The following is a 24,691-nucleotide window of genomic DNA, read 5'->3' as shown; positions in this document are numbered from 1 at the left end:
TAAAAAGAAATTTACATTTGTATATAATGTTCATTAAATATAAACTTTTAAAGTGTATATACATAATTTTTAAATATACATTAAATGAATGGTAATGTTACACAGTTCATTAAAAACTTACTTCAATTATCCTCATTCCTGGTTTTAGACGATCATCTCTTGAAACTGCACCTTCTGAATTAATCTGTTAAGAATATATATTTCACCTGAGCTATGGGAATACCATTTATCAACATTTATGCATTACATTCGAGGAAATAAATAATTTATATTTGATGATTCTAATATCAATAAGAGATACATGCCGGTAGACTCTCATAGCTTTTGACTGTACATTTTTTTTTTTTTTTTTAGAACAGTTTTAAGACTATTCTGGCCCGTTTTCCTAAAGGCATACCTGAGAAAAGATTATTAGCATTAGCAGAGGCATACGATGCAAGAAAGCAAGCTTATGCAGCATCAGCCAAAAAAAAAAAAAAAAGAAAAAAGAAAAAAAAATAAAAATAAAAAAAAATAAAAAAAATCCGCTCCCATTTCACCCCTCCGTTCGTTCCAAATACCTATCCAGCTCAGCCTTAAATTTATTTAGGCTTTCAACTTCCGTAACAAAAGATGGAAGTCTGTTCCACCAATCAACTACCTGCTGGCGAAAGACAAACTTCCGCACATCTATTCTACAACTGTCTTTCCTCAATTTGAATTTATTCCCTCTCAGGTGATTATTCTGAGCAAGAGGAAAAATCCCATCATCATTGAGCATGCTCAAACCATTCAAGGCTTTATACACTTCAATCAGTTCACCTCGCCTAGTCTCCAGACACTGTAATCTGCAAAACTTGAGCCTTTCTTCGTAAGAGCAACCCTTCATTCCATTCACTAATCTTCTGTGTACTCATTCCAACAGCTCTACATCCTTCTTAAAATGAGGCCTCCAGACCTGTATACAGTACTCAAGGTGTGGCCTGACCATTGCCTTATACAAGAGGATAATCAACTCCTTATCCCTGCTAGAAAAATTCCTGTATATCATTGACAAGACACCATGAGCTACTCTTGCAGACCATTTGCACTGCTCAGAAAACTTCATATCTACCTGCACAATTACCCCCCAGGTCCTTTTCATCATTCTCTACCACTGTTGGTGTAGTACCACAGAGTTGATACGTTACTCTGGGGATACTGCTTCCCATATGTAGTACTTTTCATTTGTCAATGTTAAATTTCATTTGCCACCTCTCGGCCCATCTGCTCAACTTTTCTAGATCCTGTTGCAGCATCGTACTGTCATGAATAGCGTACTGTATGAATCCTGATTTCTGAAATATATTAACATCTTGCAATAAAGCAGTTTCTTCTTTATGAATTAACAAAGATTTGAGGAGGGGGAAGAGAATAAAATGAATCTAAGAAGAGACCTTGTAAAAATCTTAAACAAACAGAAGAAAGAGTGGAAACTGACGGTGTATTATTAAAGGCAAAGATGACATGCAAGAACATGACATATGAAACAGCTGGCTTATGGATGCATTACATTAGTAAGATAGAAGTATATACTGAGAAATGAAATGGAATGCTGCTTCATAAAAACTTGAGAAATTAAGAAATCAATGTAGATGTTTTAAAATAGAAATATCAATCTTATGAACAGAAGGATAATGTTTGATAGCTCTGACACTTGGAAAAAAAAAAACAATTAGCACTGATATAAACATATTAGTATTAGCCACATGGTACAAGGAAGTGCAAGGTTTTTGCTGCATTAGCAATGAGAAAAAAAGAAAAAAACAACAACACATTTGACTTCCTTCTCATGTAGATACCTATCCAGCTGAACTTTGAATTTCTCCAAGCTATCAGACCGACAGAGGCAAATTATTCAAATAATTAACAACTTGCTTGTAGATAGAAAATTCCTGCAGTCCAGTTTAAACCTCTCCCTTCTCAATTTGAATTTATATTCCCTAGTGCTGAAATAATTTAGCTGTAAAAATTTCACTCTCATTCTTTTACTTTCACCTCTCAGAGTCGTATACACTTCAATCAAATCTCTTCTATGGTCTCTACTTCCCAAGGCTTGCAGCCAACATATTCAGTCTTTCCTCATATGGATACCCCTTTGCTGATCTCACTCAAGAAGCTCAGTCTTTTTTTTTTTTTTTTTTGCTGTGGTCTCCATACGTGTACACAGTATTCCAAAAGTTTCACTGCCTTATACAGTGGGATAAGGCAAATATAGATTAATCAAACCTGCCACCAGCCTGCACTGTTCAGAGAACTGTGTGTCTGACTCTCAAATCACTTTCCTCTTCTATTGTTTTAATCTGAACCCCACCAAGTGTGCAAATTATTTTGGGGTTGCTATTCCCAAATTGCATTTTGCTGCATTAAAAGACAGCTGCCACTTTTCTGACCATTTCTGTGTGTGTGTGTGTGTGTGTGTGTGTGTGTGTGTGTGTGTGTGTGTGTGTGTGTGTGTGTGTGTGTGTGTGGTATGGTTGTTTATTAATGCATTAGCTGCTATGGCTATAGTGCGCCTATTCGTAGAAATATCAGTAAAAAATAATTAAGAATGAAGCCAGTTCAATTTCATTTCAATTCTGAAACCTATTCATAAAAGATTATACACTCCAATTTGTTTCAATAAGCAGAAAAGTTCATTAAAACTTGCCTCCTCTCCAATGTTATGATGAAATGTCAACTGAAGATTAGCTAGATTTTGAAGCATTGAAGTACGATGTTGATAGTGTTGACAGTCAATCAAAATAAATTTAAATGTTAGATGTTCTGAGCAGTCTGGACACTGAGGAGGATCATCACCCATAAGTAGATGGAGGTGAGTCAGATGGGTATGTCCTATTCTTATCCGTGCGAGTACCACTTCTCCCCGCTGCATGGTCTAATTGCTCTAGTGCCAAAACTTTGGGTCTCTTTTCAACTCTACAAGTTTGTTATTAGTTTGGCTATGCCATAGCTCTGTCCACTGTGCATGATATGCTGGTTGAATTAAGATATTATAATCAGACGCTAGAATAGGGACAGAGGTTAAATCTAAAGTTGCCGGATTTTTTGCAGATATATCAGCCAGTTCATTTCCTTTTATGTCTAGATGTGCAGGAATCCTGCAAAACTTCACTAGTTGTTGACGATCATCAATTTGCAATAGCAAACTCCTGATTTGATTTTAATTAAAATATGGTGATTCTTTTGAGAGGAATTCTGCAAAAGCTCTAATTGAGCTGAGAGAGGCATTGTAAACTATATATTTTACAGATGGATGAAGAGTCAAATTTTCTAGAGCTAATTGCATTGCACATAGTTCTGCTGAAAAGTTGCTATATTCAGGTGGAAGAGAAGCTGATATGATAGCAGAGGGAAACAACTACTGCCTGCTTCAACAGTTGAATGAGATTTGGAACCATCTGTATATATCAGCAAGAAGTCCACACAGTTTTGAACATGGCTAGCATGGAGTTGTTGAACTTTCAGTGTCAGTAGTCGGTTCTTTCTCCATTGGAGAAAATAAGTATCACAGGTCAGTTGAGGAAAGGGGGTGCATGGTGGATGACAGTAATTTTTCATCTGTTGCCTATTGTGGAGAGGAACATTCTAATTCTGTGATGTTTCAAGGAGCCATAGGCCAGCTGGTAGGATTTTACTTGGTTTATTTTTATAGAGATTGAGTAGTGGTTGATTAAAAAGGTATGGCTGATAGGATACAAAGAGCAAGTCTGTATTTTGGCTGCATATTTAAGTAATAGCATTTTTCTGTGGAGATTCAGAGGGGGCTCATGAGCTTCAATGTATAGACTATGAGTTGGAGATGTTCTATATGCACCAAGTGCAATCCACAGTGCATTATACTGAATAGGATCAAGCCAGCATACTACACCCCTTTGGGCAGAATCATAGATTGGAGCACCATAATCCAAACGGGATCTAATCAGTGCTCTATATAAGAGCAGCAAAGTCATACGATCTGCTCCCCAAGGCAGGGCAGATAAAACTCTTAGCATGTTAAATCTTTTTCATACAAGTAGTATGTATTAATTTAATATGCTCAAAGAAGTTTAGCTGTCCAGGATTAGTCCCAAGAATTTGATACTGCTGGCAATCGGAATGGTGGAATTTGATATCCGAAGTTTAGGATCTGTATGAAATTTGTGTTTCTGTTGAGAAAGACGATATCCATTGAGCTCAGCCCACTTTTGTGCTTTATTGAGAGACATCTGCAATTGCCTTTTGATAGATCTCATGTTCTGAGAATGGTAAGAAAGAGAGAGATCGTCAGCGTAAAGTTATGCCTCTAGAGTATTTGGGAGTTCTTTTGTGATGGAATCAATTCTGAGGGCAAACAGGGTTGCACTCAGTACTGATCCTTGCAGTACTCCTTCCTGCGAGAATGTAGTAGAAAGGGAATTTTGATATCGGACCTGGAAGGATTGGCTCTTGAGGTCATCATCATCAGCCATTTTCAATCCACTGCAGGATGAAGGCCTCTCCAGCAACTTTCCAGTTCCTTCTGTTTTGAGCACTGGCTATCCATTTACTACTCAAAAACTCATGAATTTCATCTATCCATCTCCGCCTTTGTCTTCCAGGTTTTCTTCTAGCTCCTCTTGGGTACCATTCTGTTATTTTCTTAGTCCATCTGTCATCATGTCTTCGGGCTATGTGTCCTGCCCAAGACCATTTTAGTTCTTTAGTTTTGATAAGAATGTCCTTTACTTGAGTTTGCTGCCTAATCCATGTGTTTCTCTTCTTATCTAACAGTCTGATTCCCAATATAATTCGTTCCATTCTTGGTGGGAGTATACATTGATTCATTATTTTACGTTTCAGACAAACTGGGATATTGCTCTTCAGTATGTGACTATATTTCCTGAATGCTATCCATCCAAAATTTATTCTTCTCTTGACTTCCAGCCATTTATCATTATTACAGCTAATAACTTGTCCCAGATAAGTATATGACTCCACCTTTTCAATTACTGCTCCTTCAATCATTATTTCCCTTTCCGTGGCATACTTGTTCATCATTACTTTTGTTTTAGCCATATTCATTTATAGTCCAAAATCCTTACTAACTGTGCATAACTGATTAAGATTTTCCTCTAATTCTTTGGAATTGTGGCTTATGACCACAATGTCATCTGCAAATTGTAAATGGTTTAGGTACTCTCCGTTCACATTGGCTCCTTTCTGCGACCAGTCTAATCTTCTGAAAGCTTCCTCAAGGGCAGCAGTAAATAGCTTCGGAGATATTGTGTCTCCTTGTCGAACTCCTTTCTCGATTTTAAATTTGCTACTGTCTTTGTCTAGTCTAATAAAGGATGTAGCACTCTCATATATTTTCTTCACAATCATAATATATGGAGTATCTATGCCTTTTCTTTCCAGTGCCTGAAACATTGCCTTATGCTGTATGGAGTCAAATGCCTTTTCATAATCCACAAATGCCAGGCATAATGGTGTTTTATATTCATTTGCTTTCTCCATTAGCTATGTGATCCATAGTTGAGAATCCTGTCCTAAAGCCAGCTTGCTCTTTTGGTTGATTCTCATCAAGTATTCTTTCTAATGACCCTTGTGAACAACTTGTAGATATGGGATAACAAGCTAATTGGTCTATAATTTCCAATTTCTGATTTATCTCCTTTCTTATGCAGCAAAACTATGATTGCATTATTCCACTGCTTAGGCATCACACCTTTTCTAATGCACTTTGTGAAGAGCCTTGCCAGTTTTTGTGTTATGTCTCTTCCTCCCAATTTTAACAACTCTACAGTAACTTCATCTTACCCCGGGGCTTTCCGATTCTTCATTTTCTTCAATGCATGTTCTACCTCATCAGGAAGAATACCGGGTATGTCTTATGTGTTGCTAATTTGCGATCCATGTGGCTCACTGCTGGCATCATTCCCTCGCTCCTTGTATAATTCTCTATAGTAGTCTTCTGCTATTTGAATTATGCCTTCTCTGCTGTTTATAAGTACACCATCGCTATTCTTCAGTTTCAGTATCATTTGTCTTTCTGTATTACTGCTCATGGCTGCTGATTTAAATCCTTTGTTTTCCCTTAATGCTTGTTCTACTTTTCTTGTGTTAAATCTTCTTATGTCCTCTCTGAGTCTCTTTCTAATGGCTTTGCATAACTCACTATACTCAATTTTCTCCCTGTCAGTGTTTTTCTTGCTCTTCATTTGTCGTCTTTGGTTCATCATGACAAGTGTTTCTTGACTAATTTTTTCTTCTTTGGATTTCTGTTTCCCTATAGGTTTCTTGGGCTTTATCACTTTCAGAAAGTTGTAATATTCCTCGTCGATATCTTGGTCCTGAGCAGTCTGCAGAAGCTCAAACTTGTTCTTAAGTTCCAGTACATACTGCTTTTTCTCCTCCTCTGTTATTTCAAAGACCTTTGTATTATTTTCTTGAGTCAGTTTTTTCCTTTCCTACATCTATATCAAGTGTACATCTTACCATTCTGTGGTCACTTCCAACATTTACCTTATTCAGGACGGTAACATCATTCACAATATATCTTCTGTTAGTGAGGATGAAGTCGATTTCATTAGTTGTTAATCCATTTGGACTCTTCCATGTCCACTTTCTGTTCACCCTTTTCTTGAAAAAAGTGTTCATTACCGACAGTCCTTGAGATCCTGCAAATTCCACAAGTCTTTCACCTCTTATTTCTTTCACCAATTCCAAAATTTCCTATAGTTCCTCTTTCTGCACTGTTTTGCCTTTTTCCAACCTTAGCATTGAAGTCCCCCATAATAGTAGTGTAGTGGGTTTTCTGCTCATCTAGAAGACTCTCAATTTCAGTGTATATTTCTTCAACCTCTTCATCATCATGGCTCGATGTTGGTGCATAAATCATTATAATCTTTAGCTTGTACCTCTTAGAAATCTTGAATATTAGTCTTGACACCCTTGGTGATGTACTTTTGAATTCCAAAATGTTGTTTTTAAAATCTTTATGGACCAGAAACCCAACTCCACCTTCACTCCTTTCACTGTTTCCATTGGTGTACAGCAGATTTCCACTTGATAAACTTATAAGTGATTCATTTCTTCTTCTTGTTTCAGCCAAACCGATGATATTCCAATTCATATTTTCTAATTCCTTTTCCAGCTCTAATATCTTGAGGTAGTTCCTAATTAATATAGGCAGGCTGTCATGTAGACCATGATTATGGAGGTCACTGAGAATGCCATCCAAGTAGTATTGAATGACTTCTCCATATCTATAGAAACCATAACTAGGTGTTCCCTAACAAAGGTATTCCGAATTTCAGATTCAGCCTTGATCATCAGAACAAACTGTTTTGGCAAAATCCATGCTGACTATTATATAGTAGATGTTTGTTTTCAATGATCCAAGTGAGTTGACTATGGATCATTTTTCAAGAATTTTACCGAGACAACTGGACTGAGATATTGGTCTGTAACTATTAGGATTGGAGGGATATTTTCCAGGTTTCAAAAAGGCCAGAACTGTAGCATGGTGCCAAGAAGTGGGATAAACATTTCCCAGGAAGATTCAGTTAGCATTTGTAAGTTTTTCTCATCAAGGTGCTTGCTGTAACATAACATATATCCCATCTGACCCAGCGGCACTGTTGCAGGTTGTTCTGATGGCTTGCAAAAGTTTGCAGTATTGGAGTGGCTGGTTATACGGAAGTAACAGTGAGGTCCGAAAGTTGATGTGTCTCTGTTCTGTGGTGGTCTTAGTTTTCTGAAATTCCGGAGTGTAGGTGAAAGCAGCTGAGATGTGAGCAAAAGTTTTGCCTAAGGCATTTGCTATATCCAGAGGAGCAGAGAAGTCTAGACCACTGCAGTAAAAAAATTGGGGAAGGAACAGTTGGAAATTTCCCGGAAAGCTGCCTAATTTTCTTCCATATTAATCTTGGGTTAGTGTTTCTATTGATAGTTGATGCAAACCGAGCCCAAGAATCTTTCTTGGCTTGTCTTTGAATGATATGCGCTTTTGTCGTTAGTTTCTTGTATTTAATAAGATTAACTGTAGGTGGAGTTCGACAAAATCAATTCCACGCATTATTTTTTTTTCTTTCTTCGCTTTTGTGCATTCCTCATCCTCATTCCACCAACAGTTGAAATGGAGTCAAGTCTTGGAATCTGATAATGGAATTGAGCTTTTAGCTGCAAATAAAAGGTAGGAAGAGATATAATCGGTAACTTCATCTATGGGCTATAGTTGTATAATTTTTTTGTCTAATGTGATTGCTGATTGAAATTTGTCCCAATTAGCTTTAGAGAATTTCCATTTCTTGCGGGGTTGGTTTAATGATGGTTGTGTAGTCATCAGATTACAAACAATTTGAAAATAATCGCTGTCCATGGGATTATCCAGAGCGGACCATTGCATGACTGAAAACAGTATCGGGGAGCAAATCGATAGGTCAATTCCAGAAGTCTGTATATTAGGTAACTGAATGTGGGTGTGCGAGCCACTATTAAGAAGAGTGAGGTTTTGTTGTTTTTCCGTAAAGTTTCAATCAGTCAGCTGCGTCTGTCTAATTTAGATCATCCCATAAAGGGATGATCTAAAGGTCTGTCTAATTTAGATCATCCCATAAAGGGATAATCTAAATTAGACAGACAGCCTGCTAGGGGATTTCAATGATAGCCATTGAAATCTCCTAGCATTCCTCATTCCACCCAATTCAGTATCTGGCAGATATGGGACGGTAGCTGTATTAAAAGTTCTTCAAGGTCATTATAAGAGTAAATATGATTTGGTGGGAGATAAACTGAGACTAGTGTTAAAGCAGTCTGAGTAATCAGATGCATAGCTACAGATTCGATTTGGGTTTGGAGAGTGATTTGCCTAGCTGGAATCTTTGAGCTAATTAAAAAAGCTGCACCACCATGAGCAGAATCTGATGTATTCCAATCTCATCTATAGATTGAGTAGTTTTTTTATGGAAATGGAAATTTGAATAGTTAAATAGGTTTCTTGCAGGCAGAAACCAATTGGAGAGTAGTGGTTAATTAAGTATTGAATATCGTCAATGTTGCCACAAAAGGAATTCCACTGCAAGATGTTAGGCATTACTTGAATTTAGAAGAAGAAACTGTACCTGACGTGGCGGTTTTATGGCGTTCAGGCTTTGCTTTGTCTCTTTTTGAAAAGGTAGGGTGACTCTGCATGTTGTTTGAGAGTGGCCATACTTTTTGCATTTATAACATCTCAATGGATTAAGAATGAAAGGACGAGTGCAGCAAAGTAGATATCCTGCTTTTACTGATGAGAGCAGATTTGGACTGGTAAAGGTAAGAATGATATTTCTGGTAGGTGTGAGTATATTGTCTCTTTTGATCATAATTCTTTTTACAGCATATACATTTTGTTCCTGAAGCTCTTCTTTAATTTCTTCCTCCGTCACATTTATCAGGTCCCAACTAGATATTACACCCTTTGATGTATTTAGGGTTGCATGGGGAGTTACTTTAACTGGAATACCAGCAAAATTTGTAATTTTGCCTGTGGTTTAGAGTTTCAACAAGTAAGTCCCCTGATTGCAGTCTCTTAACCGTCTTGGGAGACCCTGCAATACTTTTCAGGTGTTTTTGGATTAGAAAAGGGGATAGCTTACTGAGAGGCTATTCTGATAGTGAGTGCATTATTAAGAATGCTGGTAAGTCAGTCACTGAGGGATTGGTTTTCAACCTTTTTGGTTGTGACGAATCATGTTCATATTCAGTATCTGGCCGAAAGCTTTGGCTCTATAGATGGAAACATATTTTGTTCCATGTTGGCTCGTTTTAGCCCCTGGCAGATGAACTTTTCTACCAAGGTTATTGGCCCTGCCACAGGGAGGCAGGAGCAATGCCTCGTGTGACCAAGCAAAATTAGTAGGAGTTAAGTCTATAAAATATGAAAAAATAAAGAAAGGTTACTTTCCTTCCTTGCTCTCTACCAGTACTTTTGATAAAAGAACTGCTATTAAATAAAAAGATTTATTAAGAGAAACATAAAAAATAACTGTAATTTAACTTTCTGAAAATCGCAGTGAAAGAACAGATGAGTTGCTCAGTCACAATCGCTTGGCACCCTGGGCCGGATATTGTTGGGATATCAGAGACATGGTGCCACTCAGATAAAAGGATACATAATTGGAATTTCGGGAGTAAAATATATACAGAAAGGACAGACTGGATAGGAAGAGAGGAGGGGTTATGCTGTTAGTTAAGAAACATATAAAATCTAAGAAAGTGCATCCAGTTGACATAGATGGAATGCAATGTTGAGTCAGTTTGGTGTGACATAAGCACTGGGAGATATAAAAGTTATAAAGATAAAACATAAAGATATAAAAAACACCATTTTGGAATTCAAAAGTACATCACCAAGGGTGTCAAGACCACTACTTAGGATTTCAAAGAGGTATAAGCTAAAGGTTATAATGATTTATGCACCAACATCTAGCCATGATGATGAAGAGGTTGAAGAAATGTACACCGAAATTGAGTCTTTTAGATGAACAGAAAACTCACTACACTATCATTATGGGGGACTTCAATGCTAAGGTTGGAAAGAGACAAAACAGTGCAGAAAGGCTGTTTCTGCACACAATATATCGTTGAACGTGATCACAGAATGGTAAGACGCACACTTGATATAGATATAAGAAAGGAAAAATCTGACTTGAGTCAATAATACAGTCTTTGAGATAACAGAAGGGGAGAAAAAGCAGTATGTACTGGAATTTAAGAACAAGTTTGAGCTTCTGCAGACTGCTCAGGATCAAGATATCGATGAGAAACATTACAACTTTCTGAAAGTGATAAAGCCCAAGAAACTTATAGTTAAAAAGAAATCCAAAGAAGAAAAATTTAGTCAAGAAACACTTGTCGTGGTGAACCGAAGATGACAAATGAAGAGCAAGAAAAACACTGACAAGGAGAAAATTGAGTATACTGAGTTATGCAAAGCCATTAGAAAGAGACTTAGAGAGGATATAAGAAAATTTAACACAAGAAAAGTAGAACAAGCATTAAGGGAAAACAAAGGATTTAAATCAGCAGCCATGAGAAGTAATACAGAAATACAAATGATAGTGAAACTGGAGAATAGCGATGGTGTATTTATAAATAGCAGAGAAGGCATAATTCAAAGAGCAGAAGACTACTATAAAGAGTTATACAAAGAGTGAGGGAATGATGCCAGCAGTGGGGAAGATGGACCGCAAATTAGTAACCCATAAAACATACCTGATATCCTTCTGATGAGGTAGAACATGCGTTGAAGAAAATGAAGAACAAGAAAGCCCCGGGGGAAGATGAAGTTACTGTAGAGTTGTTAAAATTGGGAGGAAGAGACATGATACAAAAACTGGCAAGACTTCACAAAATGCATTAGAAAAGGTGTGACGCCTAAGGAGTGGAATAATGCAATCATAATTTTGCTGCATAAGAAAGGGGATAAATCAGAAATTGGAAATTATAGACCAATTAGCTTGTTATCCCACATCTACAAGTTGTTCACAAGGGCCATTACTTATAGATTAGAAAGAATACTTGAAAGAATACAGCAGCATGTTAGAGAGGCAACAAGAGGGAGTAACACTATTGGTCGGATTATCAGCAGTGATTATCCATGCATTAAGAATTCACAGATAAAGGAACCACTAGGTGGCAGTGATCACAGAATAGTGATGTGGGATTTACTTAAAGATGTAGCTACCATCAGGAGTAAAGGGAAGGGTTTTTGCTTTCGTAAAGCTGACTACAGTGGTCTCAGTGATTTTTTAGGTTCTATACAGTGGGACTAACTGATGATATTACCAACAGCAAATTCTAAATGGGAAGCATTTAAGGAAGTAATTTAGGATGCTACTAGGCTTTTTGTTCCAACTAAGAAATACTGCTCTAGGTTTAGGCCCAAATAGACGTCAGATGAGCTAATGAGACTTGTGGCAGAGAAGAAAAATGCATGGGATGACATAAATTGTCAGGTGACACTGAAGCTTATGGTAGATACAAGCTAGTCTGTAATAAAGTAACAAAGGAGGTTAGGCAAGCGAAGGCAGATTACGAAAAATCTTTGACAAAGGATGCAAAGAAAAACAGCAAAGACTTCTTTACTTATATAAACTCTAAAAGGAAGGGAATGAATCAGATTGGTCCACTTGATGTCAATGGTTTGACTGCAGATGATCATTCTCAGATTGGTGCCAAATTAAATGAGTATTTTGCATTTACATTCACAAATGAGGAGTTATTTAAAGAGGAGAGGGACGGTTGTTTATCAAACTCTAACAGGGAGTTAAATAATTTTGTAATAACTGCGAGCAAAGTAGAGGAGAAATTGTTAAAGTTAAACACAAGAAAGGCACCTGGGGTAGATAGGATCTATCCAGTTGTATTAAAGGAGGTGGCAAAAGAAGTATGCAAATCCTTAGCCATAATTATGATAGCATCCTTGGACTTGGGGGGGGGGGAAGTCCTCACAGGCTGGAGGTGTGCAAATGTATCTCCAATTCACAAAGGGGGGGGGATCAAAAGGTGACATGAGTAATTACAGACCTGTTAGTTTGACTTCTGTTCCAGGGGAAAATAATGCAGACACTGGTTAAAGAAGCACTGCAGGATGATCTACACCAGGCAGCAGTAATAATTCAGACACAGCATGGGTTTGTTAAGGGAAAGTCTTGTCTGACAAATTTGATAGGATATTATGATGTGATTACAAAGGAACTGGAGGCAAAAAATAATTTTATCATATACTTGGATTTCAGCAAAGCTTTTCATATTGTTGCACATGGAAGACTACTGTACAAATTGGAACAGTATGGCATTAAGGGCAAGTTGCTACAATGGACAAAAGGATGGTTGAGTGGGAGAAGAAAAAGAGTGGTAATCAATGGACACTGGTCTACGTGGACTAATGTTATTAGTGGTATCCCTCAGGGTACGGTGTTGGGCCCCCCACTGTTGTTTTGTATATTTATCAATAATATTAATGAAGGTATATCAAGCTTAATGTCAAAGTTTGCAGAACTTTGCTGGCAGGGTTGTTAATAACAGTAATGACAGTATGCTGCTGCAAAAAGATCTGAAAAAGTTGGGTAGATGGGCTGAGAAGTGGCAAAATGCAAAGTATTGCATATGGGTAGCAGTAACCCCAGAGAAATGTACCAACTATGTGGTATTACACTGCACTGCTCAGTCAGGTAACTGAGCAGTGCAGACAGGCTGTCAGAGTAGGTCACGGGGTCTTGTCAATCGTATTCAGGAATTTTTCAAGCAGGGATAAGGTGGTGATTATCCCCTTGTATAAGACAATGGTCAGGCCACACCTTGAGTACTGTATATAGGTCTGGAGGCTGCATTTTAAGAAGGATGTAGAGCTGTTGGAAAGAGTACGAGAAGGGCCACAAGATTAGTGAATGGAACAAAGGGTTGCTCTTACGAAAAAAGGCATAAGTTTTGCAAATTACAGTGTCTGGAGACTAAGCACCTGCGAGGTGATCTGATTCAGGTGTATAAAGCCTTGAATGGTTTGAGCATGCTCAATACAGATGGGATTCTTCCTCTTGCTCAGAATAATCGCCTGAGAGGGCATAAATTCAAATTGAGGAAAGACAGTTGTAGGATAGATATGGGGAAGTTTGCCTTTAGCCAGCAGGTAGTTGATTGGTAGAACAAACTTCCAACTGCTGTTGTAGAAGTTGATAGCTTAAATAAATTCAAGGCAGAACTTGACAAACATTTGGAGCGAGTGGATGGGTAAAATAAGGGGTGTTTTTTTTTTTTGGCTGATGCTATATAAGCTTGCTTTTTTGCATCATGTGCCTTTGCTAATGCTAATGCTAAAGTAGCAAATTTATGCCCTCTTCAGTACATTAAAACTAATTTCTCCCAGAAGCCACAGCACTTGCGCCACTTTGAGCGCTTTGCTGCTTTAGTCTGAGGAATGATTTCCATTTAAATTAAATTTAATTTGAGAATGCTATACTAAACTAAGTGATTCCTAAATGCAATAATATCACTACTCTGTTCACAAGTTAACAATAATGAATTATTAGATATATACAATGATGAGCCAAAACATAATGACAAGCGAGTCGTTACGTAAATCAAAGCAACTGCAGATGAACTACGGTGTGTGTGTGAGGGTAAAACACCTGATACTGAGCTTCGTTATTCAGTGTTACTCTTGTTCTTCAAATGGGAAAGGCAGCAGACTTAAGCGAGTTTGACAATGGCCAAATTGTAATGGCCAGACGACTGGGTCAGGGCATATCTGAAAGAGCATGGCTTGTGGGTTCACGGTTAGCAGCTACCCATGAACTGCAGGCAAGGTGTTGGATGACCATGGCTCATCGATGGTCAAGATAAGTGAAGGTTTTCCTGGATGGTACGTGGCAACAGAAGGGTGACTGTGGCACAACTTGCCAGTAATTGGAATGCCGGTGACAGGAGTAATGTGTCACAACACACAGTAAATTGAACCCTGCTGAAAATGGGGCTACGTAGCTGCAGGCCACTCTCTGAGTGCCCATGCTACCACTGTTCACCGACGACAGTACCTAATATGGACACGCGAGCAACGAAAATGGACCTCGAGCGACTGGAAGGAAGTCGCCTGGTTCGAAGAATCATGTTTCCTGTTGCACCATGTGGACGGCCAGGTACGTGTGCGTAGTTTATCTGGGGAGGTCATGGCACCTAGATGCACTGTGGGACAAAAACAAACTGGTGGCAATGTTCTGCTGGGATACCCTGGGTCCAGCCATCCATGTGCTGGGCACTCTGATGTCTACCACCTAACTAAACATCATTGCTGACTAGGTATATCCTTTCATGGCAACGGTCTTCTCCCATGACGGTGCAGTCTTTCAGCAGGATAATGCGCCATGCCACACTCTCCTTGACTCTCTTTAAAAATTATAGCTGTGAATTACAGGCTCTGAAAAAGCATAAGTGTTTGCCGTTTTATTGACCTAATTGTTATTTTATATTGTACTCTATAAGTAGCCTTATAGTTCTAGTTATGCTGCTTATTTTTATTTTTAATTTAAATAAGCGTTTTTGTAGATTACTACTTAATATACGTAAAACCGTTGTTTTGTTTGAATCTTGCAGCCATTGGTTTTGTATAGAGAGTGGTAGGAAATTGAAATTTTGAATTGTGGTAACTAGGTAGCTCTAATGTAAAAATATATAGTGTAATATGCATCATTGCATTTAGGATTCTATTAGATAGTGTAGTACTGACAATTAATTGATTAATTTTATTGATCTTATTAAATTAAAATATCATGCCCCAGACTAGAGCAGTAAAGCAACGGGCACAAAGTGGCAAGAGTGCTCTGTGACTCGGGGGAGAACTGAGAGGGGCGATTGTCCAACACATCACAGCCTAAAAAAATGTGCAACTTGTGAAATGTTTGCCGAACTCTCTGGAACAGAACATGATCTAGCCAAGGAGGATGTCTTTGTGTGTGTGTGTGTGCCAGGTGCAGAGAGTGTATAGAAATTAGGCGTCAACTCAGCGTTCTAATGAGCGTCTATGAGAGCTTGAGGTGTACGGTAGATGCCCTCGAAGAAATTAATATGTGGGCCAGTCAAGCTCTCAGCTGCCCAACTCAACTCTAGAGCTCACCCCTGGGCATCAGGTAACACAGCGGCAATCTCTAAAGCAGAATGCTCTGCTCCCAAAAGGAACTAGTTATTGCTGATGACTCTACTGTCAGGGAGACAGGGGATTTATTGTGTAAGAAAAGGACAGATGGAATAGGACTAGGATATGTCTGACAGGGGCAAAAGTTGATGACGCTGTTAAGCATATATCATTTTTTAAGGGCATAAAGGGTGATATTGTTGTACAATGACATTAAGAGTAGGAGATCTGCAGATTTACTTAACCAATACAGGCCAATGTTGCAAAAAAGTCGTGAGTTATGGTTAAATTTGAAAGTGTCTGCAATTTTGCCCAGACACGATAGGAGGGAGTACACAATGAGAGCCTTGTCAATCAATTCAGCCCTGCAGGGAATGTGCAAGGCACAAGGGATAGAATTTTTTTTCAGCATGGTCTGTGCTTGTTAACAGGAGAGACTGTTTCCACAGGGATGGGATACACTTAAATAGAAAGGGTGCAAGAATATTTGCTGATGCTATCGAGGCAGTGTTAGGTGGGTTGGAAAACTGGTAGCTTGGAGGGATTCACAGACAAAGGTTAAAAGTAGCCGCAGGCAGAGGTGAAGTGATTCTTGCACTACTTCTATTAGAATACACAACGGCCTGGAGCGAGGGGTGCTGGGGGTTTCAGGGACTGATGGGAGTCATCGTGAAACAGGTGGGTATATGGGATGTGCTAGGGTAATTAAGAATAGGAATAGGTGCATGTATACCAATGCTAGAAGCATAGTAAATAAATTTGATGAATTTGAAGTGTTGGTCAAGACATCAAAGCAGATATTGTTGGAATATCAGAGAAGTGGTGTCACACAGATATTAGGAATGCAGAATTGGAATTTGGGGAGAACAATGTGTACAAAAAGGATAGACAGGATAGCAAGGGAGGAGGGGTTATGCTGTTAATTAAGAAAAACATAACATCAAAAGAAGAGCATTTAGTTGATATAGATGGACAGTGTACTATTCAGTCAGTTTAGTGTGATATAAGCACTGTGAAAGCAAAAATAACAGTAGGAGTGTGTTATAGGCCTAATGACTTGAATGAATACAACGAACAATTGTACAGAGAAATAGAGTGGGCTAGTAAATCAGAATGTCTCATAATGGGGGATTTTAACTTCCCAGATAGTGACTGGAACTTGGGAGTTGGTCATTCACACACTAGTAAGACTTTTGTGCATTTATTGGATGATTGTTTTCTGCAGCAGCATGTTCCAGAGACAACCAGAGAGGGTAATACTCTTGATCTGGTTATCAGCAGTGATCATTCATGTATTAAGAATTTGCAGAAAAAAGGAACCACTAAGTGGCAGTGATCACAGTGTACTGATGTGGGATTTACTTAAACATATAAAATCACCCTTGGGGATAAAGAGAAAAGTTTTTGTTTCCGTATAGGTGACTAAAGTGGTCTCAGACAGTTTTTAAATTCTGTTCAGTGTGATGAACTGATGATGTTACCAACAGCAAATTCAAAATTGGAAGCATTCAAGGAATTAATCGTGGAAGCTACAAAATGTTTCAAACCTATTAAGAAATATTGTTCAAGGTTTAGGCTTAAATGGTTGTCAAATGAACTAATGAGACTCGTGGCAGAGAAGAAAAATGCATGGGATGCATATAAATTATCAGGAGACACAGAAGCCTATGGCAGATATAAGCTAATCTGTAATCAAGTCACAAAGCAGCTTAGGCAGTCGAAGGCAGATTATGAGAAATCTTTGGCAAAGGATGCTAAGAAAAACAGCAAGGATTTCTTTACTTATATAAACTCTAAAAGGAACGTGATGAATCTGACTGGTCCATTTGATATCGATGGTTCGACTGTTGATGATCCTGCTCAGATAGCAAAAAACTGAATGAATATTTTGCATCTACATTCACACCTGAGGAGTTATTAAAGATTGAAAATGTCAGAAGGTTATCAAATTGTAGCAGGGTTCTTAATGATTTTGTAATAACTGAGAGCAAAGTCGAGGAGAAATTGTTGAAGTTAAACATAAGAAAGTCAACTTGGGTGGATGGGATCTATCCAGTTATATTAAAGGAGGTGGCACAGGAAGTTAGCCATAATTATGAGAGCATCCTTGGACTCAGGGAAGGTCCCTATGGACTGGAGATGTGCAAATGTATCCCCAATTCACAAAATGGGATCGAAGGGTGACATAAGTAAATACAGACCAGTTAGTTTAACTTTCTGTTCTGGGTAAAATAATGGAGTCACTGGTAAAGATGCATTGCAGGATCATCTAGACAAGACTGCAGCAATTATTCAGACACAGCACTTTGATTGGATATTATGATGTGGTTACAAAGGAACTGGATGCAAAAAAATAATCTTAATATCATATACTTGGATTTGAAGAAAGCTTTTGACACTGTTGTTCATGGAAGACTACTGTACAAATTGGAGCTTGTTTGTTTTGGTTTTTAGGAGCATTAGCAACTAAGGCCATATTGCTCCGGGAATATGCGGTGGTCATTCCCTGACCTTTTCCGCATCCTCCGTATTTGATGGTGATGGGACAAATTGGAGCAGAATGGTATTAAGGGTAAGTTACTACAATGGATAAAAGGATGGTTGAGTGTGAGAAGACAGATGGCGGGAATCAACGGGCACTGCTCGTCATAGACTAATGTTATTAGTAGTGTCCCACAGGGTTTGATGTTGGGTATACGGTTGTTTTATATATTTATCAATGATATTGATGAAGGTATATTAGACTTAGTGTCAAAGTTTGCAGATGATACAAACGTTGGCAGGGTTGTTAATGACAGTAATCGAAGTGTGCTACTGCAACAGGATCCAGAAAATTTGGGAAGATGGTCTGAGAAGTTATGTTATGTTATGTTATTTTTAGGAGCATTAGCAACTAAGGCCATATTGCTCCGGGATATGCGGTGGTCATTCCCTGACCTTTCCGCATCCTCCGTATTTGGTGGTGACGGGCTCGAACCCCGGTCTAATCAAGAAGCGTGTGCTAAGGTCTGAGAAGTGGCAACTGAAGTTTAACATTGAGAAAAGCAAAGTACTGCATATGGCTAGAAGTAACCCCAGAGGAACATACCAACTGTGTGGTACTATACTTAGGGTGGTAAAAATGAAAAAGAAGTGGAAGTAATTGTGCAGTCAGATATGAAGTTTTCTGAGCAATGCAGACAGGCTGCCAGGGCAGGTCATGGGGTTTTGTCAATGATATACACAAATTTTGCTAGCAGGGAAAAGGAGGTGATTGTTCCTTTGTATGAGGCAATGGTCTGGGCATGCCTTGAGTACTGCGTACAGGTCTGGAGGCCTCATTTTAGGAAGGATGTAGATTTGCTTGAACATGTACAGAGAAGGGTAACAAGATTGGTGAGGGGAATGAAGGGATCCTCTTACCAAGAGAGGCTTAAGTCCTGCAAATTGCAGCGGCTGGAGACTAGGCACCTGCAAGGTGATCTGATTGAGGTGTATAAGCACCCTGAATTATGATGGGATTCTTCCACTTGTTCGGATTACGAACCTAAGAGGGCATAAATTCAATTTGAGGAAAGACAGATGTAGAATAGATGTGCGGAAATTTGCCTTTAGCCAGTGGGTGGTTAATTGCTGGAACAAACTTCCATCTGTCTTTGTGGAAGTTGATAGATTAAATAAATTTAAGGATAACTGGACAAACATTTAGAGGGAATGGTTGTGTGAAATTTTTTTTTTTTTTTTTTTTGGCTAATGCTGCATAAGCTCATATGCTTGCTTTCTTCCATCACATGTCACTATTACTACTACTCTGCCCAGATTGTTCGAGGAACACGAGGAAGACTTCCAGGTATTTCGCTGGCCTCCAAATTCCCCAGACATCAATCCCATTGAGCTTCTGTCGTTTGTGTTGGAACAGCAACTCCGATCTGCGGCATATCAACCAGGACCCTACAGGAGTTAAAGGATCTGCTGGTTCCGTGTTGGTACCAGATACCACAAAACACATTTAGAAATCTTGTAGCACCCTTGCCTCACCAGGTATGGGCTGTTTTGGCTGCACAGGGAGGACCAACATCATATTAGTTAGGTGGTCATAATGTTTTGGCTCATCGGTGTGTATGTATATATATTACACTATTCAGTTTATGTTAAATGAATTAGCTATACCATTAAGTTCTTAAAGTCATAAATTAGTCATAGCCTTACTAGATAATAAAATTTCTCAGCTGTAAAAAAAATGTGAAAAAAAAAATGAAAATGTGATTCAAACCTTCAAGCTACTTATTTACACAATTAAAACAGTACAATTCCACTACCATGCACTACACTATTCATTACAATACATGATAATCATGGAAAATATGTGAATAATATTAAGTCATAACTCACAAAATCTACAGCTAAATTTAAAAATAATCCAACAAACATGATTTAGGCTATTAAAATTATTTATTAAACACAATTTAATATGTTAATTATGTATAAAAATGGCAATTTCTACAACCGTTTCAGGTTATAACATATAAATACAATTCAATATAAACAAGTGTGTCTCCAATATTGACATTCAATTTCATATTGAATGAAAATCCTGTACAAAACAACATTTAAATCTCCCGAATGAATTCAATCAATAATTTAAATTTTTACAGGCTATTTTAAGCATACCTGTGAAATAAACACTCCTTCGTCATCTTTATCCAATGGGTTACCAGGATAGCCTCGAGTGCCACCCTTTATGTGCATACCTAATTTTTCACCTTGTTTTCTTTGAATGATTAATTCCTGCAAGTTTAAAAGTACTTAATGAGAGAGAGAGAGAGAGAGAAAATTCTAAACATGTTAATAAAATATCTAGTAAATATCTTTGTAAAACAAGCAAATGCAGAAAGGTGCTTTACAGTGACAGATTACATTTTAGATTATGTTAAAAAGCATAAAAATGTAATCTAAGCCAATCTAAAAAGTTACTAAGCTATGTCCCATACCTCTTAAGCCATTCCTTGTAGGTATAAATATTTAGCATTCTTCACCAACCCAAACACCCTTTTCTTTGAATTCTCTCTACAAGTCAGGTATTTTTTTTTTAAGTGCAGCCTCTAGGCCTGAATACAATAGTATTGCGGCCTGAACACCTTATAAGGAGGATTAGATTACTGGCATCCTTTTTCTTACTACTAATCACTGATAGGACACCATGTACCATCCTATCTACCAGTTCACACTGCATAAATTTCATGTCTTGTTACGTTGTAATCACTATGTATTTTTCATCCTAAACCACCCTAAATCACTACCCCCTCCCAAGTCTAAAAGTAATTTCTGTGTTTCTGTTCCTTAAGTGCAAAAGCTTACTTTCATGTGTTAAATCTTTTTTAGTTGCCATTTTTCATTATCATATTTGTAACCAGTCGAAGTGTTCTGGTTTTCTCCCACACTTCAAATAATCAACAACACCGATAGCTTCCTCCACAATCCCTTGCCAATGTCATTAAATATTAGAAACAACATTAACATAACTATATACTATGCTGGTTAACACTAGTTAGGTCTGGACTGCCTACAATTATGAGTAGCTTTTTAACTGAAAAATTAGACAAACAGAGAATTGTTTCATTCCTAGTTAAGAATAATATTCCTGTGAGCAGTGTAACATTAAAACTAAATTATTGCAATGGATCAACATGCTTCTGTGGGTAATTATTAACCAGTAAGATAAAAAACATTATAGTGATATACAGATAAAAATTAAGCAATTCACATTCTGAAGACTGTCATTCTAATTACATAACTCATAATTTAACATTCTGGCTGAAGAAATATGCTGCCTAGTGACACTCACTAGAAGTAAATAAGCTTTTAATTTTAAATATCATTCATGTACATGTATCGCTTGCTAACTATGGTTTTGCCATTTGCAAACTAGACTTTGCTTATTTGTGGGGGATACAGAGGGCTGATGTGCAGTAATTATATGATGAGTTGAGAGGAAAGAACCATTAAAGCATTTCAAATATCTGTATGATTCTTTTTATTATTTTATATATTTTTAAATATGGCAATTCATTTTAACATGCTGTTAAAAAAAAAAAAGGGGTGAATATATAGATATATACCATAAATTATTTTTACTATAAAGATTCTGTCATATTAATTTGACATATTTCAAAACTGAATACCAGCTGCCATGGAGAGAAAAAAGGTATGTTGTGGGGGAAAAGAGCTAGATAAGCTGCCTGTGGAATCACGTTAAGGGCCTGGATCTTGAGAGCTTTTATTTATTTAAACATTTAAAACCAAAGTAATGGGCCATGAAAATTAAAATTTCGCATAGGAAATATTTGGGATAAGGATGTTTTTCTAAAATGCATATTTCCTTTGTGTGCATTTATTACCAACAGTTGGTGCTTAGAATTGGTACCTGCTTTGGAGATTCTACTCTCCGTGTCACTCCTTATATTACTTCAGTTTCAGCTGCTATAAACAAAACAATATGCTGCTGGCATGAACATTTAGAATAGCTTGTTTGTTTGTTTACTTGATGTCTATCCTTGAACACTTGTAAAAGTGAGCTTAAATGCAATTATAATCACTCCAATCTCTAATGCTATTTTCCGATATCTAGATAAAAATCTATCAGTAGGATATTGTTCTGTAACTGTTCTAGTATCCACAGATTAATGGACAGTGAATTGAGCAAGTGTTACGTTTTGATTTTGACTGAAGCCCTGTATTGGTATCGGTGTTCTATAATGTGTACAAAGGTATGCATTCTATACGTATGCACATCCCATCTGACTTTGGGCGTATGATCACTAACATAACATAAGCCCTAATACAAGCTGTCTTCAGATTAGATGGAAGGTTTCTAAACAGTTTAAGAGTTGGCAGTTAATTGATTTATTATTTTAGAGAGAGAGAGAGAGAGATTTACAATAGGAAGATAACTGGATGATAGGGATTTGTCATCCTCTTTAGGAACTGGCTGAATATGAGCAAATTTCAAAGCAGAAGGGAAAACACCATTGGAATAAGAAAGTGACAAAAAGGCAACATGGAAGTAAACTCAGGAGCATAGGTTTTGAGAACAAGTGGAGAAATAACATCAGGAGCTGGAGCTTTCTTATCATCAAAACTGTTCAAAATCCTTCTGACATCCTTTTGATGGAAGATCACAGAAGGTACTGAATGGAGTGTAGTGGGAATGGTAGGAGGAGCTTTACCAAGATCATTCACTGCAAGAGTAAGAAGAAAAATAGGATGCTATAAAAGATTTCATCCCTACAAGAATAATTTCACTGACACGATCTGAACAAATGTTAACATCAGAAGATTTAAAACAGAAATCCAACCAAGAAAAAGAAGACAAGAAATCTCACAGATCATCCCATTTTGCATTCATGTAATGGAAAACAACATGAGATTAAGAATGGACACAAGAGAAAGGTTCTTGTGGCCATTCTTAACTGGTTTGGACTGGTTAATAATTGCTTTACAATTTTGTGAATTTTGGCGTAGACAGAAAACGAACCTGGAGATTTTGATGCAAGCCAATTCTGATATGCAACATTTTTATCTTGAATATTTTTTTTGCAATTAGGAAATCATTATTTTACCATCATGGCACTAGTCATAAACCAGCAGAAAAATTATTACACTGCTAGTTCTGTAACTGTGTGTGATGCTGCTGCTGTTATTGTTTATACGATGTTTAACAACACAAGGGCTACTGGGGCCAAACTGCATCTGTCATAGTTTATTTAATATATTACAGCTATTTAATTATACTGATGTGTATAAGCCAATATACTTCAAGTATATAAAGAGTTCTATAAAATCTGAGCTTTATTCAATCTGCAGAAAGACTGGAAGGTGGTTGGTGCTACAGCAGATGGATGAGTAACATGGACAGTCTAACAAAAAGTGATGGACCATGAGCTGAGTGTGACAGGATGTGCCCTGGGGTGGATTTTCTCCCAATAATAAAGACAAATGTGTAAGATGAGTGTGCCCAATTCTCAGTCTTACTAATACCACTTTTTCTCATCTGTTCTGTCTGTATCCCGAGAGCCACAACTTTGGACCTTCTTTTATCTAGTAAAGTTTGTTGGTGGCATTACTTTGCCAGATCTGTGACCAGTTATGGTAATGGCCTTGTGAATTATAGGCTTGTAATCCATATAAGGAACCTGAAGTTGTCAGAATAGGTTGTTTAGTGGCAGAATCGGCACTCTCAATTCCCGGAATTCCAGAATGACCTAAGATCCAACAAAATATTACTGATTGATTGGATTCACTGCAGGAGAGTAACTAATAGTGAATGGTTTACAGTGTAGGATGAGAGGAAGAGAAATTTACCTTTATGGCAAAGACCACACCGAGAGAGTCAGTATAGATTAGAGCACGTGAAATGGAAAATTCAACAATCTGGTCAAGTGCTAGCTTTATGTCATGCAGTTCGGCTCTAAAGATGGTGCATTTAGCTGGTAATGAAGTGGTAACTGTGAATGAAGGAAAGACAAAGACTGCTGTAACGCCTACCACATTCAGTTTTCGATCCATCTGTGTATATTGTACAGTTATCAGAGTAAGGGGCAGAGGGAGCTAAGTGCAACTGTCTGATATTGGAGGAAGATAAAATATTCTTTCCCCACTGGAAGTAGTCATCCTGAGATGTGGGAGCATGAAGCCACAGTGAAACAGGAAGAGTTGTGTCCTGAGAAATTTTATTTAAATCAACATTCCAAGTTTGAAGAATTTCTCTTAGCCTGACTGCTGCAGGGAGGTTTTCATTTGGCTTCTTATCATAAAAAGAATCCCAATGGGTATTATACAGATACTCAAACCAAGGATGCAATGGGAGACTTTGGATCTCAGCAGCATAGTGAGACAGCAATGTTTTTCTTCTCAGGCATAATGGGAGATCATATGCTTCAACATAAAGGTTTTGGACTGGAGAAGTCCTAAAAGCTCCCAGGGCTGTGCAGAGTATTGTGCTGGATGACGTTTAATCTGTCTGTTTTAAAGTGCTTCTCCTAGCTGAGTCATACACTAGAG

General features: G+C 37.8%; 1 protein-coding gene across 7 annotated transcripts in view; it reads right to left on the bottom strand.

Annotated features, from left to right (window-relative positions):
• The window catches only part of scrib (scribble planar cell polarity protein), a 1,177,936-nt gene that overhangs the window by 429,999 nt on the left and 723,246 nt on the right, over nucleotides 1-24,691 (bottom strand). For all 7 annotated transcript variants that reach the window (XM_090386364.1, XM_090386369.1, XM_090386366.1 and 4 more), the window contains 2 exons: nucleotides 20,303-20,419; nucleotides 122-184 (listed from right to left, as the gene is read on the bottom strand). In XM_090386364.1, coding sequence (XP_090242490.1) covers nucleotides 122-184; nucleotides 20,303-20,419 — 180 coding nt within the window. The remainder of the gene's footprint in view (nucleotides 1-121; nucleotides 185-20,302; nucleotides 20,420-24,691) is intronic.

Source organism: Mastigoproctus giganteus, chromosome 12 (assembly GCF_048544385.1).
Source record: "Mastigoproctus giganteus isolate SK-2022 chromosome 12, ASM4854438v1, whole genome shotgun sequence".
Lineage (NCBI taxonomy): Eukaryota > Metazoa > Arthropoda > Arachnida > Uropygi > Thelyphonidae > Mastigoproctus > Mastigoproctus giganteus.
The sequence above is the reverse complement of the archived record's forward strand: the minus strand, read 5'-3'. Positions and strand labels throughout refer to the sequence as shown.